Source organism: Chlorocebus sabaeus, chromosome 7 (assembly GCF_047675955.1).
Source record: "Chlorocebus sabaeus isolate Y175 chromosome 7, mChlSab1.0.hap1, whole genome shotgun sequence".
Lineage (NCBI taxonomy): Eukaryota > Metazoa > Chordata > Mammalia > Primates > Cercopithecidae > Chlorocebus > Chlorocebus sabaeus.
Genome location: NC_132910.1, coordinates 112,571,869 through 112,591,592, shown reverse-complemented (window position 1 = coordinate 112,591,592; position 19,724 = coordinate 112,571,869). Strand labels below are relative to the sequence as shown.

The 19,724-nt window shown below is 33.7% G+C and overlaps 1 protein-coding gene across 7 annotated transcripts in view; it reads left to right on the top strand.

Moving 5' to 3' along the window:
- FSTL5 (follistatin like 5) overlaps nucleotides 1-19,724 on the top strand; it is a 786,887-nt gene that overhangs the window by 385,281 nt on the left and 381,882 nt on the right. For all 7 annotated transcript variants that reach the window (XM_008000150.3, XM_008000148.3, XM_008000146.3 and 4 more), the window contains one exon: nucleotides 2,891-3,087. In XM_008000150.3, the coding sequence (XP_007998341.2) occupies nucleotides 2,891-3,087 (197 nt within the window). The remainder of the gene's footprint in view (nucleotides 1-2,890; nucleotides 3,088-19,724) is intronic.

Below are 19,724 nucleotides of genomic sequence, written 5' to 3'. Positions count from 1 at the left end.
CATATACAGAAATCCAAGGAAAGGCTATTGGAATGGTGTATGATCCTTTTCAGTACTTTTTTCATCACATTTCTCTCGTTCCTGATGCACACCTGTACACACAGATAAACACACGTTCACTATTTGAAGGCTCCCTTTGTGCTGCTTTCCCCGATACCAAAATTGCTAGCAATGGCTACGGATTTGATTACTTCTCTCTTTTGTCAATGAGTTTCTTGCTATTATGAAAACATATTCTTCTTCTTATTCTTTAGTGAGAACAGAATGATACAAAATTGACTTAATCTGCAGCACAAAGTTTACATTTTGTTGTGAAAAAGAACTTGTTGACAGGATTGCTAAAAACCAAAGTGCTGGACAGCAATAGTAATTTCACTGACTTTGAAAAATATCATCTCTTTGAAAGAGATTGTTTTCCATTTTGTCTCAAAAGAGAATGAGATTCAAATATTGTTTTGTAGCCCCATGCTTCTCTGAAACATATTTAAATGTCTTTAGACATTTTCTTTTAACATTGTAGATACTCTTAAGCCTAATTGTCAAAATTGATCCTAATTATAAAGTTAGGATTTTTTTCCTAAAAATATGTAATAAAAAATCGCAACTAATATAAAACCTATTATTTAATTTTCAAATTATTTATGCACTGAATTTTTGTGTAATATATTTCATATCACATTTGCTATCAGCAATATACATACCATTTCAATATGGCATTTATAAAGATCTCATCATGAGGCCATTGTAAGTAAAATTATTTCTTCACGTAAAATAATTATGTGAAAATATTAAAGAATTTTTTCTTTTTTCTTTTTTTTCTTTCTTTTTCTTTTTTTTTTTTTTTTGATGCAGAGTCTCATTCTGTCATCCAGGCTGCAGTGCAGTGGTGTAATCTTGGCTGACTGCAACCTCCGCCTCCGGGGTTCCAGTGATTCTCCTGCCTCAGCCTCCCTAGTAGCTGAGATTAGAGGCACGTGCCACCATGCCTGGTCAATTTTTTTTAGTTTTAGTAGAGATGGGGTTTCACCATGTTGGCCAGGCTGGTCTTTAATGCCTGACCTCAGGTGATTTCCCCCGCCTCAGCCTCCCAAAGTGCTGGGATTACAGACATGAGCCACTGTGCCTGGCCGTTATTTACTTTTGAGAGACAGTAATCCAAGAAATTATTTTCACTAACTGTGATGTTCCCAGTATTGTCCTGGTTATTACATGGCAGATACTAAATATCTGTAATGCAATCTTGCTTCAGTAAGCTTATGATTTAGCTGTGGAGAGGCAAACAATACTGTAAAATAAAAAGTGCAAATATATATCACATTATATACCAGGAGCCCTAAACAAAGTGATGAATGAATATCAGAACAGTAAGAAAACACTATGAGAAGAATACTAATATGATCTTAGTGTTATTAAGAAGTCAGAATTAAGAAAATGCGTTTATTTTTAGTTTTTTGAGATGCTTCATACTGTTCTTCATAGTGTTTGTACTAATTTACGTTCCCACCAGCAGTGTACAGGCAATCCCACTGCTGGATATATAGGCAAAAGATAGGAAATTAGAATATCAAAGAGATATTTTCACTCTTATGTTTATCACAGCACTAGTCACAATAGTCAAGGTATGGAATCAACCTAAGTGTTCATCAGCAGATAAATGGATAAGGAAAATGTGGCTCATATACACAATGAAATATTAGTCAGTCATAAAAATGAATGAAATCCTGACATTTGCAACAACATGCTGGAACTGGTGGATATTATGTTAAGTGAAATAAACCAGGCATAGAAAGACAAATATCACATGTTCTCACTCATATATGGAAGCTGAAAAAAATATTTGAACTCATGGCTTTAAAGTGATAGTTACCAGAGGTTGGGAAAGAGTGGCGGGGGTGATGGCGGGAGAATAAAGATGGGTTGGTTAGTTGGGTACAAAATACAGTTAGAAGAAACTGGCCTTCTAATATGATCTAATATTCAGTAACAAAACAGGGCAATTGTAGTTAACAATAATTTATTGTATATTTCAAAAGAATTAAAAGCTGGGTTTGGAAAGTCCCTAACCTAAAGAAATCATAAATGTTTGAGGTGATAGATATCCCAATTACCCTGATTTTAATCGTTGCATGTTGTATGCCTGTGTCAAAATACCACATGTAACCCATAAATATGTGTAGCCATTGTGTATTTATAACAACTAAAAAATTTTTAAAAATAATATAAATGTAAATATATATGTTCGAATGTCATCATTGCAAATCCAAATCTCTAAAACATATTTCAGACTTAAAATGTGGTATCATCTCTTGGAACCATATATATACACATATATTATATACATATTTAATATATATGTTTAAACACATATATTTCTATATGTATTTCTATATACTTATTTCTCTCTCTATATATGTTTAAGTACAAAATCCAGCGCATCTGATCCTTTGCCTTCAGCAATTGATTTCACCTCCTTATATCTCATTTTCTGCACTTGTAAAACTATCTAGAGAGTTTTATAGAGACTTATCTAGAGACTTATAAAGAGATCTAGAGTAAGAATAAAAACTAAAACAATACATTTGAGCTTTGAAATAAGTTTCCAGCTGGAACTATCATTTTTTTTATGTCTGTCATAGCATCTATACCTTTCTCATAAACAAACCACACAGAAATATGTTGTTATCAGATGTAATAGAGATAAAAGTTTTCTGTCCCATCATGGAAATAGCCCATTTCATTTTTCTTGCACAAGTCGTAAATTGTGCAACACTAGAAAAGTAAAGATTATGTACATAGAATGTTATTCATAAAATAGCCTCTAAACATGAATTAAATAAACTATTTCTTTTCAATAATATTGCTTTGAAAATAACTAGTTCTTTTGTTACAGGAGATAAGTGCAAGACTACTGAATACAGCAAGATGAAAAATATGCTATTAGATTTACAAAACCAAAAATATATTATGCAAGAAAATGAAAATCCTAATGACGACGACATATCTCGGAAGAAGCTATTGGTGGATCAAATGTTTAAATATTTTGATGCAGACAGTAATGGACTTGTAGATATTAATGAACTAACTCAGGTATGATTAGTGACTATATTCACAAACTTACTGAAATATAGCATGCACAGTACATTTACTTTTTCTGAATTTACTCTATAATAAAAAAATGTATAGTTGATCCATATTATTGAAAAGTATGTGAATAACAACATTTTATAACAAATTTGACTACATCATCAGCAATATTAATTTCAAGTAACATTATATGGTGTTTCACAGTTTAAAAAGAGATATCTACTTCTGGTAGATATATATACCTCAAATACCTAAAGGAATTACAAGTTCTTTATCTTGTAGAATTTATATTCTCAGATTATATATTCCTAGTATATTCTGAAGCTCACACACTGTTTAACTTTCTATAAGTCAATAAAAGCTGATTTATCCAATACTCATGGGCACTAATGAACAATAATTGAGCACATTTATAACAAAGTGTATATAAAAGTTTAAGATAGTGTTGAGTCACTGATGTGTTCCAGTATTTCTTCAATAATTAAGGACCAATTACAGCATATTCGATTTGGTTTAGTAGTAGAAATATAAAATAAGAGACATGGGATTTCTTCAAAACTCTGCACTGATTTTAGGGAATAATGAAGAGAAGAAGCCCAATTAGGCAATAGAACGATGATGACAGCACTGATGGATTTTGCTGACTTCTTGATGATCCCTATGATATATCTTGAGGTAGATTTTGCTCCTACCCTTAACAGTGGGATATAGGTTTGATATTTTTATAATATGGTATGCATTTTTTTCTGGTTAATTTTACCACTTATTTAAAAAATCTGGCATTGTCGAGTATTGGTTTTCTTTTTTATTTATTTATTTATTATTATTATATTTGAAGTTCTAGGATACATGTGCATAACGTGCAGGTTTGTTACATATGTATACTTGTGCCATGTTGGTGTGCTGCACCCATCAACTCGTCATTTACATCACATATAACTCCCAATGCAATCCCTCCCCCTCCCCCCCTCCCCATGATAGGCCCCGGTGTGTGATGTTCCCCTTCCCGAGTCCAAATGATCTCATTGTTCAGTTCCCACCTATGAGAGAGAACATGCGGTGTTTGGTTTTCTGTTCTTGTGATAGTTTGCTAAGAATGATGGTTTCCAGCTGCATCCATGTCCCTACAAAGGACACAAACTTATCCTTTTTTATGGCTGCATAAAGACACATGCACATGTATGTTTATTGCGGCACTATTCACAATAGCAAAGACTTGGAATCAACCCAAATGTCCATCAGTGACAGACTGGATTAAGAAAATGTGGCACATATACACCATGGAATACTATGAAGCCATAAGAAAGAGTATTGGTTTTCTTAAACAAGTATTTCTAAGCTTTGCAATAGTGTAACTTACTTTAAAAACTTTATCTCAAAGTAACATTGTGAGCAAATTGATGATAGGTATCATCATTCACACTAATTAAAATTCATGTCATTTTTATTATTTTTTCTAATGCAACCTCACATTTATTTTGTAGTTACTAAGTCATAGGCATTGGAATTTAAGGAATTCAGAGTAAAATTGGAAGATATTTTGATTAAGATATCTATGCTGTCATACACCTCATGATTTATTTTTTAAGAATAAAATTTATACTCTATAGTAGTAAGAATACATTACTAGTTAATTACATTAAAATAAGTTTATAATTTAAGTATGCCACTTTTATCTATGTGTGATTAACATAAATACTGTTATTTTGAGGGTTTTCTTTTTATATTTTTAATTTTTATCAATTTTTGTGGTTTTTGTTGTTGTTTTAGTTTTTATTAACCTATCTGCATATAGCCACTGATTGAATTTAGAAAAAGAGATCAGATCAAGTCGATCTGCTCTGGATTTGGACATCTAAATCCAAAGGAAAGACTGCTAGTTACTGGTGAAAGACAGTACACAGCACTTTACTCATACATGTTTCAAGCTTCTGCCATGTTCAAGTTTGTATGTTTCCTAGGGCTCCCATAACAAAATACCACAAACTGTGTGGCTAAAACAACAGAAATTTATTCTCTCAATCCTGGAAGCTGGAAGTTCAGAAACGTGGTGTTGACAGGGCCATGCTTCTTCTGAACTTGGAGGTTGGGGTGAGAGTCGGGTCCTTTCTTGCTGCTTTCAGCTTCAGGTGGCCCTAAGCCTTCCCTTGCATTTGTGGTGTTGTAGGAAAATCACTTCAATCTACCTCTGTAGTCCTCCTGTTGTCCTCTCTGTGTGTTTATCTTTACCTAGTCTTGCCTCTTCTTATAATAACACCAGTATCATTGGATTAAGGGTTCACCCTAGTCTATTAGGACTTCATCTTAAATTATCTGGTTACATCTGCAATGATTCAATTTCCAAATAAGACCGAATTCTGTGGTACTGGGGCTAAGGACTTTAAAGCCCCTTTGGGAGACACAATTCAACCCCTAATAAACTTTATTAGCTACAATGTTAGGTTTTGTTTCCTCAGCTATCTCTAATTTAACTTGAATTATGTCTGAAAAGTGTCCTTTCAATTCATGTGAAAGCTATGTTGTTGTGAGAGCAGAAAATGTCTTCATAATCATATTTATGTTTTGGCCACCAAGAAATACATGAAAGTAGCAGTCTGGGAAGGTTATGTTTAGTGACTTCCTTCTGCATACATCCCATTCACCTACGGAGGGCCATTCTGATTACTTCTAAGTTTTGGCAATTATGAGTAAGGTTTTTATAAATGTCCATATGCAGATTTTTGTGTAGAGATAAGCTTTTAACTCCTTGGGATAAATACCAAGGAGCATGACTATTTAGTCATACGGTAAGAGGATGTTTAGTTTGGCAGGAAACCACCAAAATGTCTTCTGACGTGGAAATACCATTTTGCATTCCCGCCAGCAGAGGATGAGAGTGTTCCTGTTACTCCACATCTTCATCAGCGTTGACATTGTCAGTGTTCTGGATTTCGGCCATTCTATTAGATGTGTAATGCTATCTCATTGTTGTTTTAATTCTCATTTACCTGGTGAGATGATGTGGAACATCTTTTCACATGCTTATTTTCCATTTATGTATCTTCTTTGATGAGGTATCTGTTAAGGTCATTAACTTATTAATTGATTGGGTTATTATTATTATTATTACACTTTAAAAGTTCTCTGTATATTCCAGATACAGTCCTTTATTAGGCGTGTCTTTGCAAATATTTTCTCCCAGTCTGTAACTTGTCTTCTTGTTCATTTGATACTGTCTTTTATGGAGCAGAAGTTTATTAAAATTTCAATGAAGTCCAGCTTATCAATTACTTCTTTTATAGATCATGCCCTTGCTATTTTATCTAAAAAGTCATTGCCATACACAAAGTAATCTAGGTTTTCTCTTACTTATATTCTAGGAGTTTTATAGTTTTGCATTTTGAAATTAGGTCCATGATTCATTTTAAGTTATTTTTTGTGAAGGATTCAAGATGTATGTTTATATTTACTTATTTTTATATGTGAATATCCAATTGTCCTGTACCATTTGTCAAAATAACTATCTTTGGTTTTTTTTATTGCCTTTCTGCCTTTGTCAAAGATTGGTTGACTGAGTTTATGCGGGTCTCTTTCTAGGCTTCCTATTTTGTCCTATTCATCTGTTTGTTCATTATTTCACCAATAGCACAGGGTCTTGATTACTGTTGCCTTATAGTGAGTCTTAAAGTCAGGGAGTGTTCATCCTTCAACTATGGTTTTCCTTTAATATTTTTTTGACCATTCTGGGTCTTTTGTGCCTCCATATAAACTGTATAGTTTGTTGAGATCCACAAAATAACTTGCTGGGATTTTAACTGAAGTTGCATTGAATCTGTAGATAAAATTGTGAAGAACTGACATTATGACAATATTTAGCCTACCTATCCATGAACATGGAATTTCTCCCCAATTGTTTAGTTATTTGATTGTATCCATAACAGTTTTTTAGTTTTCCTCATGTAGATTATATACATGTGTTATTAGGTATATTCCTATCCCATTTTGGGGGTGCTAATGTTAATGGTATTGTGATTTTTAATTTCCAATTCCACTTGTTCATTTATGGTACACAGAAAAGCAATTGACTTTTGTATATTAACATTATATACTCCAAACATGCTGTAATTGCATATTAATTTCAGAAGGATTTTTGTCAATTATTTTATGTGTTCTACATAGACAATCATGTTATTTGTGAACAAAGCAGTTTTAGTTCTTCCTTTATAATCTGTCTTCCTTTTCTTTTCTTGTCTTATGACATTAGCCAAGATTTTATTACAGTGTTGAAGAGGAGTGGTTAGAGGGGTTACCCTTGCCGTATTCCTGATTTTTGTGAAAAGTTTCAAGTTTCTCACTATTAATTATGATGTTAGCTACAGGTTTTTTTGTAGATATACATATCCTTTACCAAATTGAGGAAATTGCCTTCTACTCCTAGTTTCCTGAGAGTTTTTGTCATGAATTATTGTTGAATTTTGTCAAGTGTTTATTCAGCATTCATTGATATGATCATGGAATTTTTCTACTTTAGGCTGTTTGTGTGATGGTCACACTAATTCATTTTCAAATGCTGAAACAACCTTGCAACTCAGGAGAAATTCCACTTGCTCATGTAAAATTATTTTTATACATTGTTAGATTCAATTTGCTAATATTTAGTAAGAAGTTTTGCATCTATGTTGATGAGAGATGTTGGTCTGAAGTTTACTTCTCTTGTAATCTTCTTGTCTGTTTTTGAAATTAGTGTAATGGTGGCCCTACAGAATAAGTTAGGAAATATTCCCTCTGCTTCTATCTTCTGAAAGTGATTGTAGAAAATTGATACAAAGTATTTCTTAAAGGTTTGATGAAATTCACCTATAATCCCATCTGTGCCTGGTGCTTTCTGTTTTAGAAAGTTATTAACTAGTGATTCAATTTCTTTAAAAGACATAAGTCTATTCTGATTGTTTGTTTCTTATATGAGTTTTTGTAAAATGTGTCTTTCAATAAATTGATCCATTTTATCTAGAATATCAAATTTGTGGCATAAAGGTGCTCATAGTATTTCTTTATTTTTTGTTCAAAGTTCATAGCACTTTTAGTGATATTATTCTGCATCCATCCCACACCACACAAATCACTTATTCTTATAGCAGTATATAATAGAAATGTCAGTATCTCATCCTTCAGTAAGAATTATGGAAAAAATGTAAGTCTTTAATAGACACCCTGTGAAACACATAAAAAATTTTTGGATATTTATAGCAAAAATATTTTTGACTTGTGAGTTTTTATGTTGCAGGTGCTTTTTAAAAAACCTTGTGTTAGATATTATAAATATTAATACTTATAATTTTATTTATAAACTTGGAAACATATCGTAATTTAATATTACATTTTTATTTCAATAGGTTTTGGGGGACCAGATGGTGTTTGGTTACATGAGTATGTTATTAAGTGGTGATTTTTGAGATTTTGGTGCACCCATCACACAAGTAGTGTACACTAAACCCAATGTTTGGTCTTTTATCTCTCAACCCTGCCATCCTTACCCCTGAGTCTCCAAAGTCCATTGTATCATTTGTTTGCCTTTGCATCCTCATAACCTAGCTCACACTTATGAGTGAGAAAACACAATGTTTGGTTTTTCCATCTGTGAGGAGTTACTTCAATTAAAATAATGGCCTCCAATTCCATCCAGGTTGATATGAATACCATTATTTTGTTCCTTTTTATGGCTGCATAGTATGTCTCTCTCTCTCTCTCTCTCTCTATATATATATATATATATATATATAACTATATATATATATATAACTATATATATATAGTCTGTTTACTCTGCTGATTGTTTCTTTTGCTATACAGAAGCTATTTAGTTTAATTAAGTCTCATCTATTTATCTTTGTTTTTGTTGCATTTGCTTTTGGGTTCTTGGTCATCTAGAAGGGTTTTTCTGATGTTATCTTCTAGAATTTTTATGGTTACAGGATTTAGATTTATGTCCTTGATCCATCTTGAGTTGATTTCTCTATAAGGTGAGAGATGAGGATCCAGTTTCATTCTTCTCCATGTGGCTTGCCAATTATCCCAGCACCATCTGTTGAATAGAGTGTCCTTCCCTCACTTTATGGTTTTGTTTGCTTTGTCAAAGATCAGTTAGCTGTAAGTACTTAGCTTTGTTTCTTAGTTTTCTATTCTGTTTCATTGGTCTTTGTGACTATTTTTATACCAGTACCATACTGTTTTGGTGACTATGGCCTTATAGTATAGTATGAAATCAGGTAGTGTGATGCCTCCAGATTTGTTCTTTTTGTTTAGCCTTGCTTTGGCTATGCAGGCTCCTTTTTGGTTCCATATGAATTTTCGGATTGTTTTTTCTAGTTCTGTGAAGAATGATGGAGGTATTTTAATGGGAATTGCATTGAATTTGTAGATTGCTTTTGGAAGTATGGTCATTTTCGCAAAATCGATTGTACCCATCCATGAGCATGAGATGTGTTTCCATTTGTTTGTGTCATCTATGAAGTTTTTCAGTAGTGATTCTTAGTTTTCCTTGTAGAAGTCTTTCACCTCCATGGTTAGGTATATTCCTAAGTATTTTAATTTTTGCAGCTATTAAAAAAGGCGTTGAGTTCTTGATTTGATTCTAAGGTTGGTTGCTGGTGGTATATAACAGAGCTACTTATTTGTGTACATTAATTTTTGTATCCTGAAACTTTGCTGAATTCATTTATTAGTTCTAGGAACTTTTTGGATGAGTCATTAGAGTTTTGTAGGTATACAGTCATATCATCAGCAAACAGTGACAGTTTGACTTCCTCATTGCCATTTGGCATGCACGTTAATATTGAATTTTAAAATAATTTGAATTAGAATAAAAAGAGAAAGGATCTTAACAGTGTCTGTTAATAATTTAGAAACTATTCTTAGCAAAGAATATAATATTTAACTATAAGTTATAGCCAGTCATAAGTAAAAGTTAAAGAATATAATTTTTCCCTGGGTTTTATAAATGCAGCAGGAAGGCTGGCCGCACACATTCTATACTTAGTCCACATAATGAAGATATATTCTTGAATTTCTCTTCAAGATTTTCAAGTAAATTAGAACCTAGAGGCCTGTCTATTTGAGAGAAAAAAAGACATAAAAAATCAGTAGATAAAGGAGGTAGGCTCTTTAGAATCACAGCTAGCAGGTTGTCATAGCAAAAAGGTCTGCTAAAATGAACTGACCAGTTATAGAAATAGATCTCATTCAGTCCACCTCTTCATCATTCCAGCTTGACAGAATTGTCCATAATTGCACAGTTAGTCTTTCAGTCTGAGACCTATTTTTGTGTTTGGAGAATATCTAACATAAAATGCAAATGTGTATCAAAGTGAAATTTAAACTCCCGAAGTGCTAGGATTACAGACGTGAGCCACGGTGCCCAGCTGAAAGTTTAAACTTTTGCAAGAACTGTGTTCTATGATGTTGACAATATTGATTTTAAAACACGTAGTATCAATCCAACATATGGAAGAATTAAAATCGGTTATAACTGAAGAAGAGACGTCAACAAAGATTAAGATAGAATATACATTTCATTTTCAAGACCAAAAGATAATGTTTCAAGTAGCAAAAGAGTAGTGGCCCTAAATTGATGAAATCCTAGGATATTTTTTAAAAGTTATCTTTTTGATGATCATAGCATAGTGGTTAAGAACTTTCATTATAAAGCCTGGGTTCAAATCACATCTCTACTACGTTCCAAGTAGTATGGCAATTTACTTAAAGTTTCTGTGTCTTTGTTTCTCTCTATATAAACTGGCAATGATAATAGCACCCAGTACATAAATTTCATGTGACACTATCGTTGTTTAGAACATGTAAGCTTATTGGAAACATTGCTGGCACATAGAAAGCATGATGTACTTGTTAGTTATAATTATATTTTCATATCATTTGTGAAGGTGTGGTAGATTATAATAGAGATAAAGGGAAGACATATTCTTGAAATAGTGGATGAGTGATTGATAAATATTTTGTAATGCTCATAGTTGGATAGTAGGTAAGAATAAAACAAATGCTGTAAGCAGCCATTATAACCCAGAAATCTATGTGCACAACTTTATGCTAGTAAAAACTTTGACACTGATTTTTATAATAAGATAATTGTCCTGCCGTAGAAAAGAGATAATTTTTCTTATTTCAAGAAATTAGAAAAATAAATGATAGTATGATATTTGTTTTGCTCATCTCATTTAAGGAGCTTATCTACCTGTCTCAAATAGCCAGCATGAGTGTTCCTAATCCTAAGAATTCTCTCCTAGAGACAACTAAACATTGACATTCTTCAACCACTGTAATATTGGGCTGTTTCCCCCCAGACAACATAGTGTCTATGCCTTTATAGATAAAATGTTAAATTGAACTGAACTTAAATATTACATATATTGTGTTTTAAGATGCTAATAAATATTACATTATATCTACATATATTGAAGTATTATATACTTAAATTCATGCGGTTTTTTTCTTGCCTATAAAAGTAAGTTTTAAAAATAATGAAAACATGGTCTTGAACAAGAGGACATACATATGTGATGAAAGAAACAATACATTTTCATTAATTATATTTTACAATTTAAATACTTAAACATCTGTAAGTCCTCAGGTATGCATGACTATAATCAAGGTTCTGTCACTTCTTTTTATTTATTAATTTTTAATTTTTGTGGGTACATAGTAGGTATATATACATAAGGGTTACATGAGACACTTTGATATAGGCATGCAATATATAATAATCACGTCGTGGAAAATGGGGTATCCATAACCTTAAGCATCTATCCTTTTTGCTATAAGCAATTCAATTAAACCCTTCTAGCTGTGGAAAATGTACAATATTATCATTGTCTATAGTCACTCTGTTGTACTATAAAATACTAGTTCTTATTCATTATCCATTGAGCATCTCCACTCCTCACCAGCCTGCACCCACTACCCTTCTCAACCTCTGGTAATCATCATTCTATGCTCTATCACTGTAAGTTCAATTGTTTCCATTTTTAGCTCCCACAAATAAGTTAGAATATATGAAGTTTCTTTTTCTGTGCCTGGATTATTTCGTGTAACATAATGACCTCCAGTTCCATCCATGTTGTTGCAAATGACAGGATTTCATTCTTTTTTATGGCTGAATACTACTCCATCATGTATACAGTCCACATTTTCTTTATCCATGCATCTGTTGATAAACACTTAAACGTTGCTTCTAAATCTTGGCTATTGTGAATAGTTTTTTGGTGGAGTCTTTAGGTTTGTTTTGAGATATAAGATTGTATCACCTGCAAACAACAGTAATTTTACTTCTTCCTTTCCAAATTTTATTTCTTTCTCTTTTCTGATTGCTCTGGCTAGGACTTCCAGAACTATTTTGAAAAGCAGTGTTGAAAGTAAGCATCCTTATGTTCTAGATCTTAGAGGAGAAAGGCTTTCAGTTTTTCTCCATTCAGTATGATGCTAGCTGTGGCTTTGTTGTATATTTCTTCTATCCCCCACTTTTTATACTTTTTATGATGAAGTGATGTTGAATATTATCAAATGCTTTTTCAGCATCAAATTGACATGATTATATCGCTTTTGCTCTTATTTCTGTTGATATAATGTGTCACATTGATTTATTTGAGTAAGTTGAACCATTTTTGCATTACTGGGACAAATCACACTTGATCATGATGAATGATCTTTTGAAGTTATTGTTGAATTCACTGTACCAGTATTTTGCTGAGGATTTTTGCATCAGTTTTATCAGGGATATTGGCCTATAGTTTTCCTTTTTTTTGATATATCTTTGTTGTCTGGTTTTGGAATCAGGGTAATACTGGCCTCATGGAATGAGTTTAGAAGTTTTCCTTCCTTGTCTAACTTTCAGAATAATTTGAGTAAGATTAGTATTAGTTCTTTAAACGCTTAGTAAAACTCAGCAGAGAAGCTTGGGTCCCAGTCTTATTTTTGCTGGAGGAATTTTTATTACAGCTTCAATCTCATTACTTGTTATTAGCCTGTTCAGATATTGGATTTCTTCCTGGTTCAATATTGGTAGCTTTTATGTGTCTAGAAAGTTATCCATTTCTTCTAGGTTTTCCAATTTATTGGCGTATAGTTGCTCATAGGAGCATCTTATGAACCTTTGGATTTCTGCAGTATCCATTTTAATGTCTAGTTTTTCATCTCTGATTTTATTTATTTTGGTTTTCTTTCTTTTTACCTTAGTCTAGCTAAAGGTTTGTCAATTTTGTTTATCTTTTTAAAAGACCAACTTTTCATTTTGCTTACCTTTTGTATTGTTTTCTTTCTTCAACATAATTTATTTCTGTTCTAATTTTTATATATTTTTTCTTCTATTGACTTTGGGTTTGGTTGGCTTTTACTTTTCTTTGAGATTCATTAAGTTCTTAAAATGCTTTATAGGTTGTTTATTTAAAGTTTTTCCACTCTTTTGATGTAGGCGCTGTTGTTTCTTTTGTACTTCCCTTTGAGCTCTGAAAAAAAAAAAATCCATTTGCAAAATGGCGTGGATATTTGATTGAAGATGTACAAGAGAGATAGAGGGTGGGTTTACATTACATATTACACAAATCACACATTGAAATGCAGTTTAGATTGAGTACATCCTTTATATTTTATTTCCTTGTATTCTGTATAGAATGAGCCTTGCATTCTTTATACCCTAGATATAATGGATAAGTCTGTCTCTCAACTCTAATTTCTGTACTTTTCCTGGGGCTCTAAATTTTTTATTATGCCAAACAATATGATTGTATTTTAGATCCTCCTCCTAAATTTGTATAACCAAATATATCACATTTCACAGTTATCAACATCTACCTTCCTTGAAAACGAATGGCAAGGTATATATTCTGTAAGTTGCCATTCATTTTTAAGGAAGGTAGAGTTGATAACAATATCAAGATTATTCGCAGTATCTGTCATAGGCTTCCTTCAGGGGCACAGATATCTGCAGTTCTAGAGGCTAGTGGAAATTCCTGGTCTCTGTCTTATGCCATATATTTTACATCTTCAGAGCCAGGTAAAATCCTCATATTTTTCGGGCAGCGCCCAGTGGCTCACGCCTGTAATCCCAGCACTTCGGGAGGCCGAGGGGGGCAGATCACAAGGTCAGGCGATCGAGACCATCCTGGCTAACACGGTGAAACCCCGTCTCTACTAAAAACTTCAAAAATCAGCCGGGCGAGGTCGCGGGACCCTGTAGTCCCAGCTACTCGGGAGGCTGAGGCAGGACAATGGCGTGAACCCGGGAGGCGGAGCTTGCAGTGAGCCGAGATCGCGCCATTGCACTCCAGCCTGGGCGCCAGAGTGAGACTCCGTCTCAAATAAATAAATAAATAAATAAATAAATAAATAAATAAATCCTCATAGTTTTCAATTTCCTCAAGTATGTATCACACCCACTTTTACCCCACTCTTAAGGGGTTCTGCCTCTCAAAAAATAGAGCCTTACATGATAAGATAGGGCGGGGTACTTATCAAATGTGTTTTTTGCAGGAATAGAACAGAACTGTTCTCTCTCACATATGTGCCTTAATTACTGTCGGAAAAAGTTAAAGTTTTGCACACACAGATTTTTTTTTTGTTTGTGTGTCTTTGTTTTCAATTGCTTATTTTCTCTTTATTGAAAATGCATATATGATAATTTGATTCTTTAATTCTGAGTGGCTCTCTTTGTTGTTGTTGTTGTTTAAATCTGTACTATATTGTCTGAATACTATTCAGAATGAGGATGTGGAACTCTGCCTCGTCCTATTTCATCTACCAGTAACTGATTCTGGTACTCAAAGAAGCAACAAAAGTACTTGCTATTCCATTTGCATAAGGTGCGAAATCTCTACCTTAGTTTTTCCCTTTAAAATATAAAGAGGTGTCTGAGGTTTGTCTTTATTATCTGGATCTTTGTATTCCTTCTCTTAAGCCATCTTCTCCGACAGTAAGAATTCAGTATTCTCTTTGGGGCTGTTGTAAAATCTAAGCTTCAATAATGCTTGCTTAAGTGAAAATTGTGGTTGAAAAGCTATGGTCTAAATTGACTTAATTTTACAATGTATGTCTCAGAGAATAAATCCCTGAAAAGCCTCGACAAACATGTAAAGAACTTTCTTTCTTGAAAGAATGATCACAAACTTGACCAAGGCATCTTAGTTTCTCCCATAAGTATTGTAGGTATGTCTACTGTCATCAGCCACTCAGCCACACAACACATTTGTGGTTTCAAGAACATACATTATCACTAAAACAGACCTGGATGTGCAATTCTTGAAAACAAAATTCTGAATGATATAACTTTAGGTATAGGAATGTTCTTTCTGACAGGCCGACATGTAGAAAAAAAGTCACTTCAAGAAAGAAGGTTAATGATAATTTCTTATGAAAAGGAGCATAGAGCTCTTCTGGGTGGTTTATTCACATTGTTATTTAAGTCTCTGGGAATATTGAAAGACTATGGGTAGACAGAAATACTGAGAAACAGGAGCTAAACTTTGGGGAGAGAATAGAAGAGTCATGTAACTGAATGGCCTGAGATTCAAAGGAGTGAGGTCTATCTATCTATCTATCTATCTATCTATCTATTATCTATCATCTATCTCTATCTATATATCCATCTATCTACTATATCTATATATTTCTATTTATCTATGTGGAAAACGACTTGCTTGGGAAACATAAATAATCCAGAAGTGCCTATACAGCAGTTATCTACACGTTTCTTACACTGAAGTAGAACAGATATGAGAAAAAAATTAACCTCTGATTAAATTCATTAAAATTACTGAACGAATAATTTTAAGGGGCAGTCAGATTTTTCTAAAGTCAGTATGGTGAAGAAGATATTTGTATAAGAAATTGAGGACAAAATAGAGTTTTCTGGTCAGAGAGCAGGATTTCCAGAGGACACAATGACGGGTTTAGGTTGGAGAAGCATGGGTTTGGGGCCACACTGGGAACTATGCAGAGCAATATGGGGAGCCATAGATTTCACTGGGTCACAGAAGTAAACCAGTGTATGAAATACAAAAGCATTTGTCCAGAGTGTTCCTTAGAGGAACATAGGCAACTATTTCTGGCATTGTGGCCCTGTATATTTGGTTCACAGTGTCAGATGATGGGAGGCACAGCAGGCTTCACTTGGTAGAATGGAGGCCTTACTTTGTCAGCAGCACACAGAGGACTTGAAGTAAAATGGTGCTAACAGCATGGAAAATCTGCTTCTTAGCCCTTTCCCCATTTGATAAAATAACACTGATAGAATTTAAGTGAGCAAAGTCATTCCCTTGTGATTCTGAATTTAGATAAGCAGTTGTATTGAGTATATTGATTTAGGTTTTTCTCCATTTAGATTCTGTTATCTTCATAAGCTGATTTACATTAAAAATGCATATTAGGAGCCGGGCGCGGTGGCTCACGCCTGTAATCTCATCACGTTGGGAGGTGGAGGTGGGTGAATCACAAGGTCAGGAGTTCGGGACTGGCCTGGCCAAGATGGTGAAACCCTGTCTCTACTAAAAACACAAAAATTAGCCGAGAACGTGGCAGTCACCTATAATCCCAGCAACTGGGGAGGCTGAGGCAGGAGAATCGCTTGAATCCGGGAGGCAAGGGTGCAGTGAGCCGAGATTGCACCATAGCACTCTAGCTTGGGTGACAGAGCAATACTCTGTCTCAAAAAAAAAAAAAAAAAAGAAAAAGAAAAAAGGCATATTAGAGTAAAATACTTCCCTTATATACACGTATGTCAGCTGTTTATTAAAATAATGAAAAGAACTACTTATTCACAGGATTTAGATTATTATGTTATACATATTTGATTTTAAATACCATTTGATCAATGACTGCCATATGTGAATATACTTACAGAATTAAATTAAAAGTGGGCATAAATAAGAGTGTATATTTTCAAGCTTACAAGATGGGACTGCCAATGAGGTTTTTGCAGCATGTGTACAAATTAAGTATTTTTCTTTAAAAATCATTAGAAATGTTACATGGGGAAATGAACAGTTGATCTTTCATTGAGTTCATAAAGTCTTTCACAATTATAAGTATTTCTAAAAAGATTCTGATTTAGTCAACATACTTATTTGCTATGAGATTTATAATAACCATTTTATCTCACAGATAAAATGCTGTTTCAGTGGGACAAAGTAAATACAAATAAACAAACACTTGTATGGATAGAAGATTGAGATTAAGTGAGAATTTCCAGGGAATGCCATGGTAATTAATCCTATTTAACATCAGCGAGTATAAAGAACAACGATATTTGTCCAGATCATCCCGTAGAGCAGAATGGACAACTATTTCATGCATTTAAATGCCCATAATCCCATCAGTAATACAAAATAAGGCAGCAGAAACCAGGTGTTTGACTTAGAATGACATTGTCAATGCCAGTATGTGGATCTTAGTAGTGCTGGCAATTTCCTTGCCATTAGCTAAAGATTGGAGAATAATAAGAGGAACAATGATCACTTAACAGAGAAAGATAAAGCCTGTAACTTTTGGTATGTGCCCAGTTCAAAGCCACAATTAAAAAATTAGTGCTTTCAATTGTACCTGAAAATGTTAGTAACTAGTTTCAATTATTTTTTAAGTGCTGTTCATAACATACACAAGATAACTATAGTATTAACATTTAGGCTTTAAAATATTAAACATATTGTTTGTAGTATCTTTACATTGTCAAGATGCATTTAAAAACTTGGTATTTGTGTTCAGAAAATCTTTGTGAGCCATGTAGGATACCTTAAAAATAAAATACTTTTCTTTCCACCAGTGGTTTAATAAAAATAATGATCTCTCTTCAACTGATCTTTCAAAAGAATTAAAGATGACTATATTGATTTGTTTTTAATGTTATATTAGGCACTTTAGAAAACCTAAAAGAAAATTTAATTTAATTATTTCCATTCAAATCTTTTAAAAAATACATCTCCAGGCCGGATACAGTGGCTCACACCTATAATTCCAGCACTTTGGGAGGCTGAGATGGGTGGATCACCTGAGGTCAGGAGTTCAAGACCAGCCTGGCCAACATGGTGAAACCCCGTCTCTACTAAAAATACAAAAATTAGCTGGGCGTGGTGGCAGGCGCTGTAGTCCCAGCTACTCAGGTGGTTGAGGCAGGAGAATTGCTTGAACCTGGGAGGCAAAAGTTGCTGTGAGCCAAGATCGCACCACTGCACTCCAGTCTGGACAACAAAAGTGAAATTCCCTCTCAAAAACAACAACAACAACAAAATACATCTCTTGTAGGATAGCATTTGTTATATATAATTAAATACATAAAATGTGCAATATTAGTTATTAACTCTCTGTCCTTTCACATGATCTATTTTTTAGAGTACTGCTGATAATATGTAATTATCTCACTTAACAATTAGATTTCATGTTTCCAGTCATCATCTCTAGAATAAAAACTCCATGAGAGCAGGGACTGTGTCATTCTTATTAACTCACCTTCGGCACTTAGTATAGTTTGGGGCATATATTGATTGAAAATAAGGGAAAGGAAAGAGAGAGGGAAGAAAGGAAAAAGAAGAGAGGAAGAAAGGGAGGAGACAAGAAGCTGTTCAGACCAAGTAGCCCAGGAACCAACTTATATTGACTGTATGGGAGAAGCATACATCTAATACTTGGAAATGTACATTCTTACCAAAGGGATATACTTATTTTCTTACCTTTGGTATTTGAAGTAATGTACATGTTTGCAAGTAAAGTAACAATATATCTTCCTCTCCTCAACTTGAATAAGACTCAAATGGGCTTTCTCTTAGTTAGAGGAGCACTGGGCACTGAACATATGACTTCAACATGATCATGATTAGTTTGGGGAAAATATTTTTGCAAAGGATGGAGAAAAACTCAAATAACTTCAACTTATGAGTGGTGCATTGCTCCTGGGGTTCACAATTGCTATTTCTCACCTGACCCCACCAAAGAGTAAATAAGTGAACATAGAACTAGAAGATCCTACTTTTCTGCCCTTCTCTCCCCTACACCCATAGCTTCATAGCCATGGCTTGCCTTCACATTATCGAAATCAATCCCATGTCTTGTATATCTTCCATGAAAGTCAGCATAATAATCCTGTACTTCCAAATCTTCCCCTAATCCCAGAAATCTAACGCCCATACCTCTCTACACTAGGGAGACAGTACCTTTACATCCACTTCTGGCACATTCAATTTTTCTTCTCACTTTTATTTATTTTTATATCACTTTTCATTCTATGGCAAAATGTATATATATTTACTACTATATTTCTTTGCTCTCCCTTCACCAGCATATGAGTTTCATATGGAAAAGATTTTTGTCTATCTTGTCTGCTGTATTTTCAGGGTTGTGGACAATGCCTGACACATAGTAGGCAGTCTGAAAGGATTTGTTGAATGGATGATTAAATAAGTGAGTGAAGGCGAATAGTGAAAACAGTAAAGAGAATAGTTCATTTTGAGGATGTCCAAGTTTTTTTTATTGTTGATTTTGGAACAAAAGAGAATACAGTACCAAGACAGTGAGTCATTCCTGATTTGTTACAGTCCTTGTGCAGCTCTGACCATTCTATTATATTGAAGTTCAAAATCTACTCCCTCTTCCATGCTGTGTGTCTGAGCTCC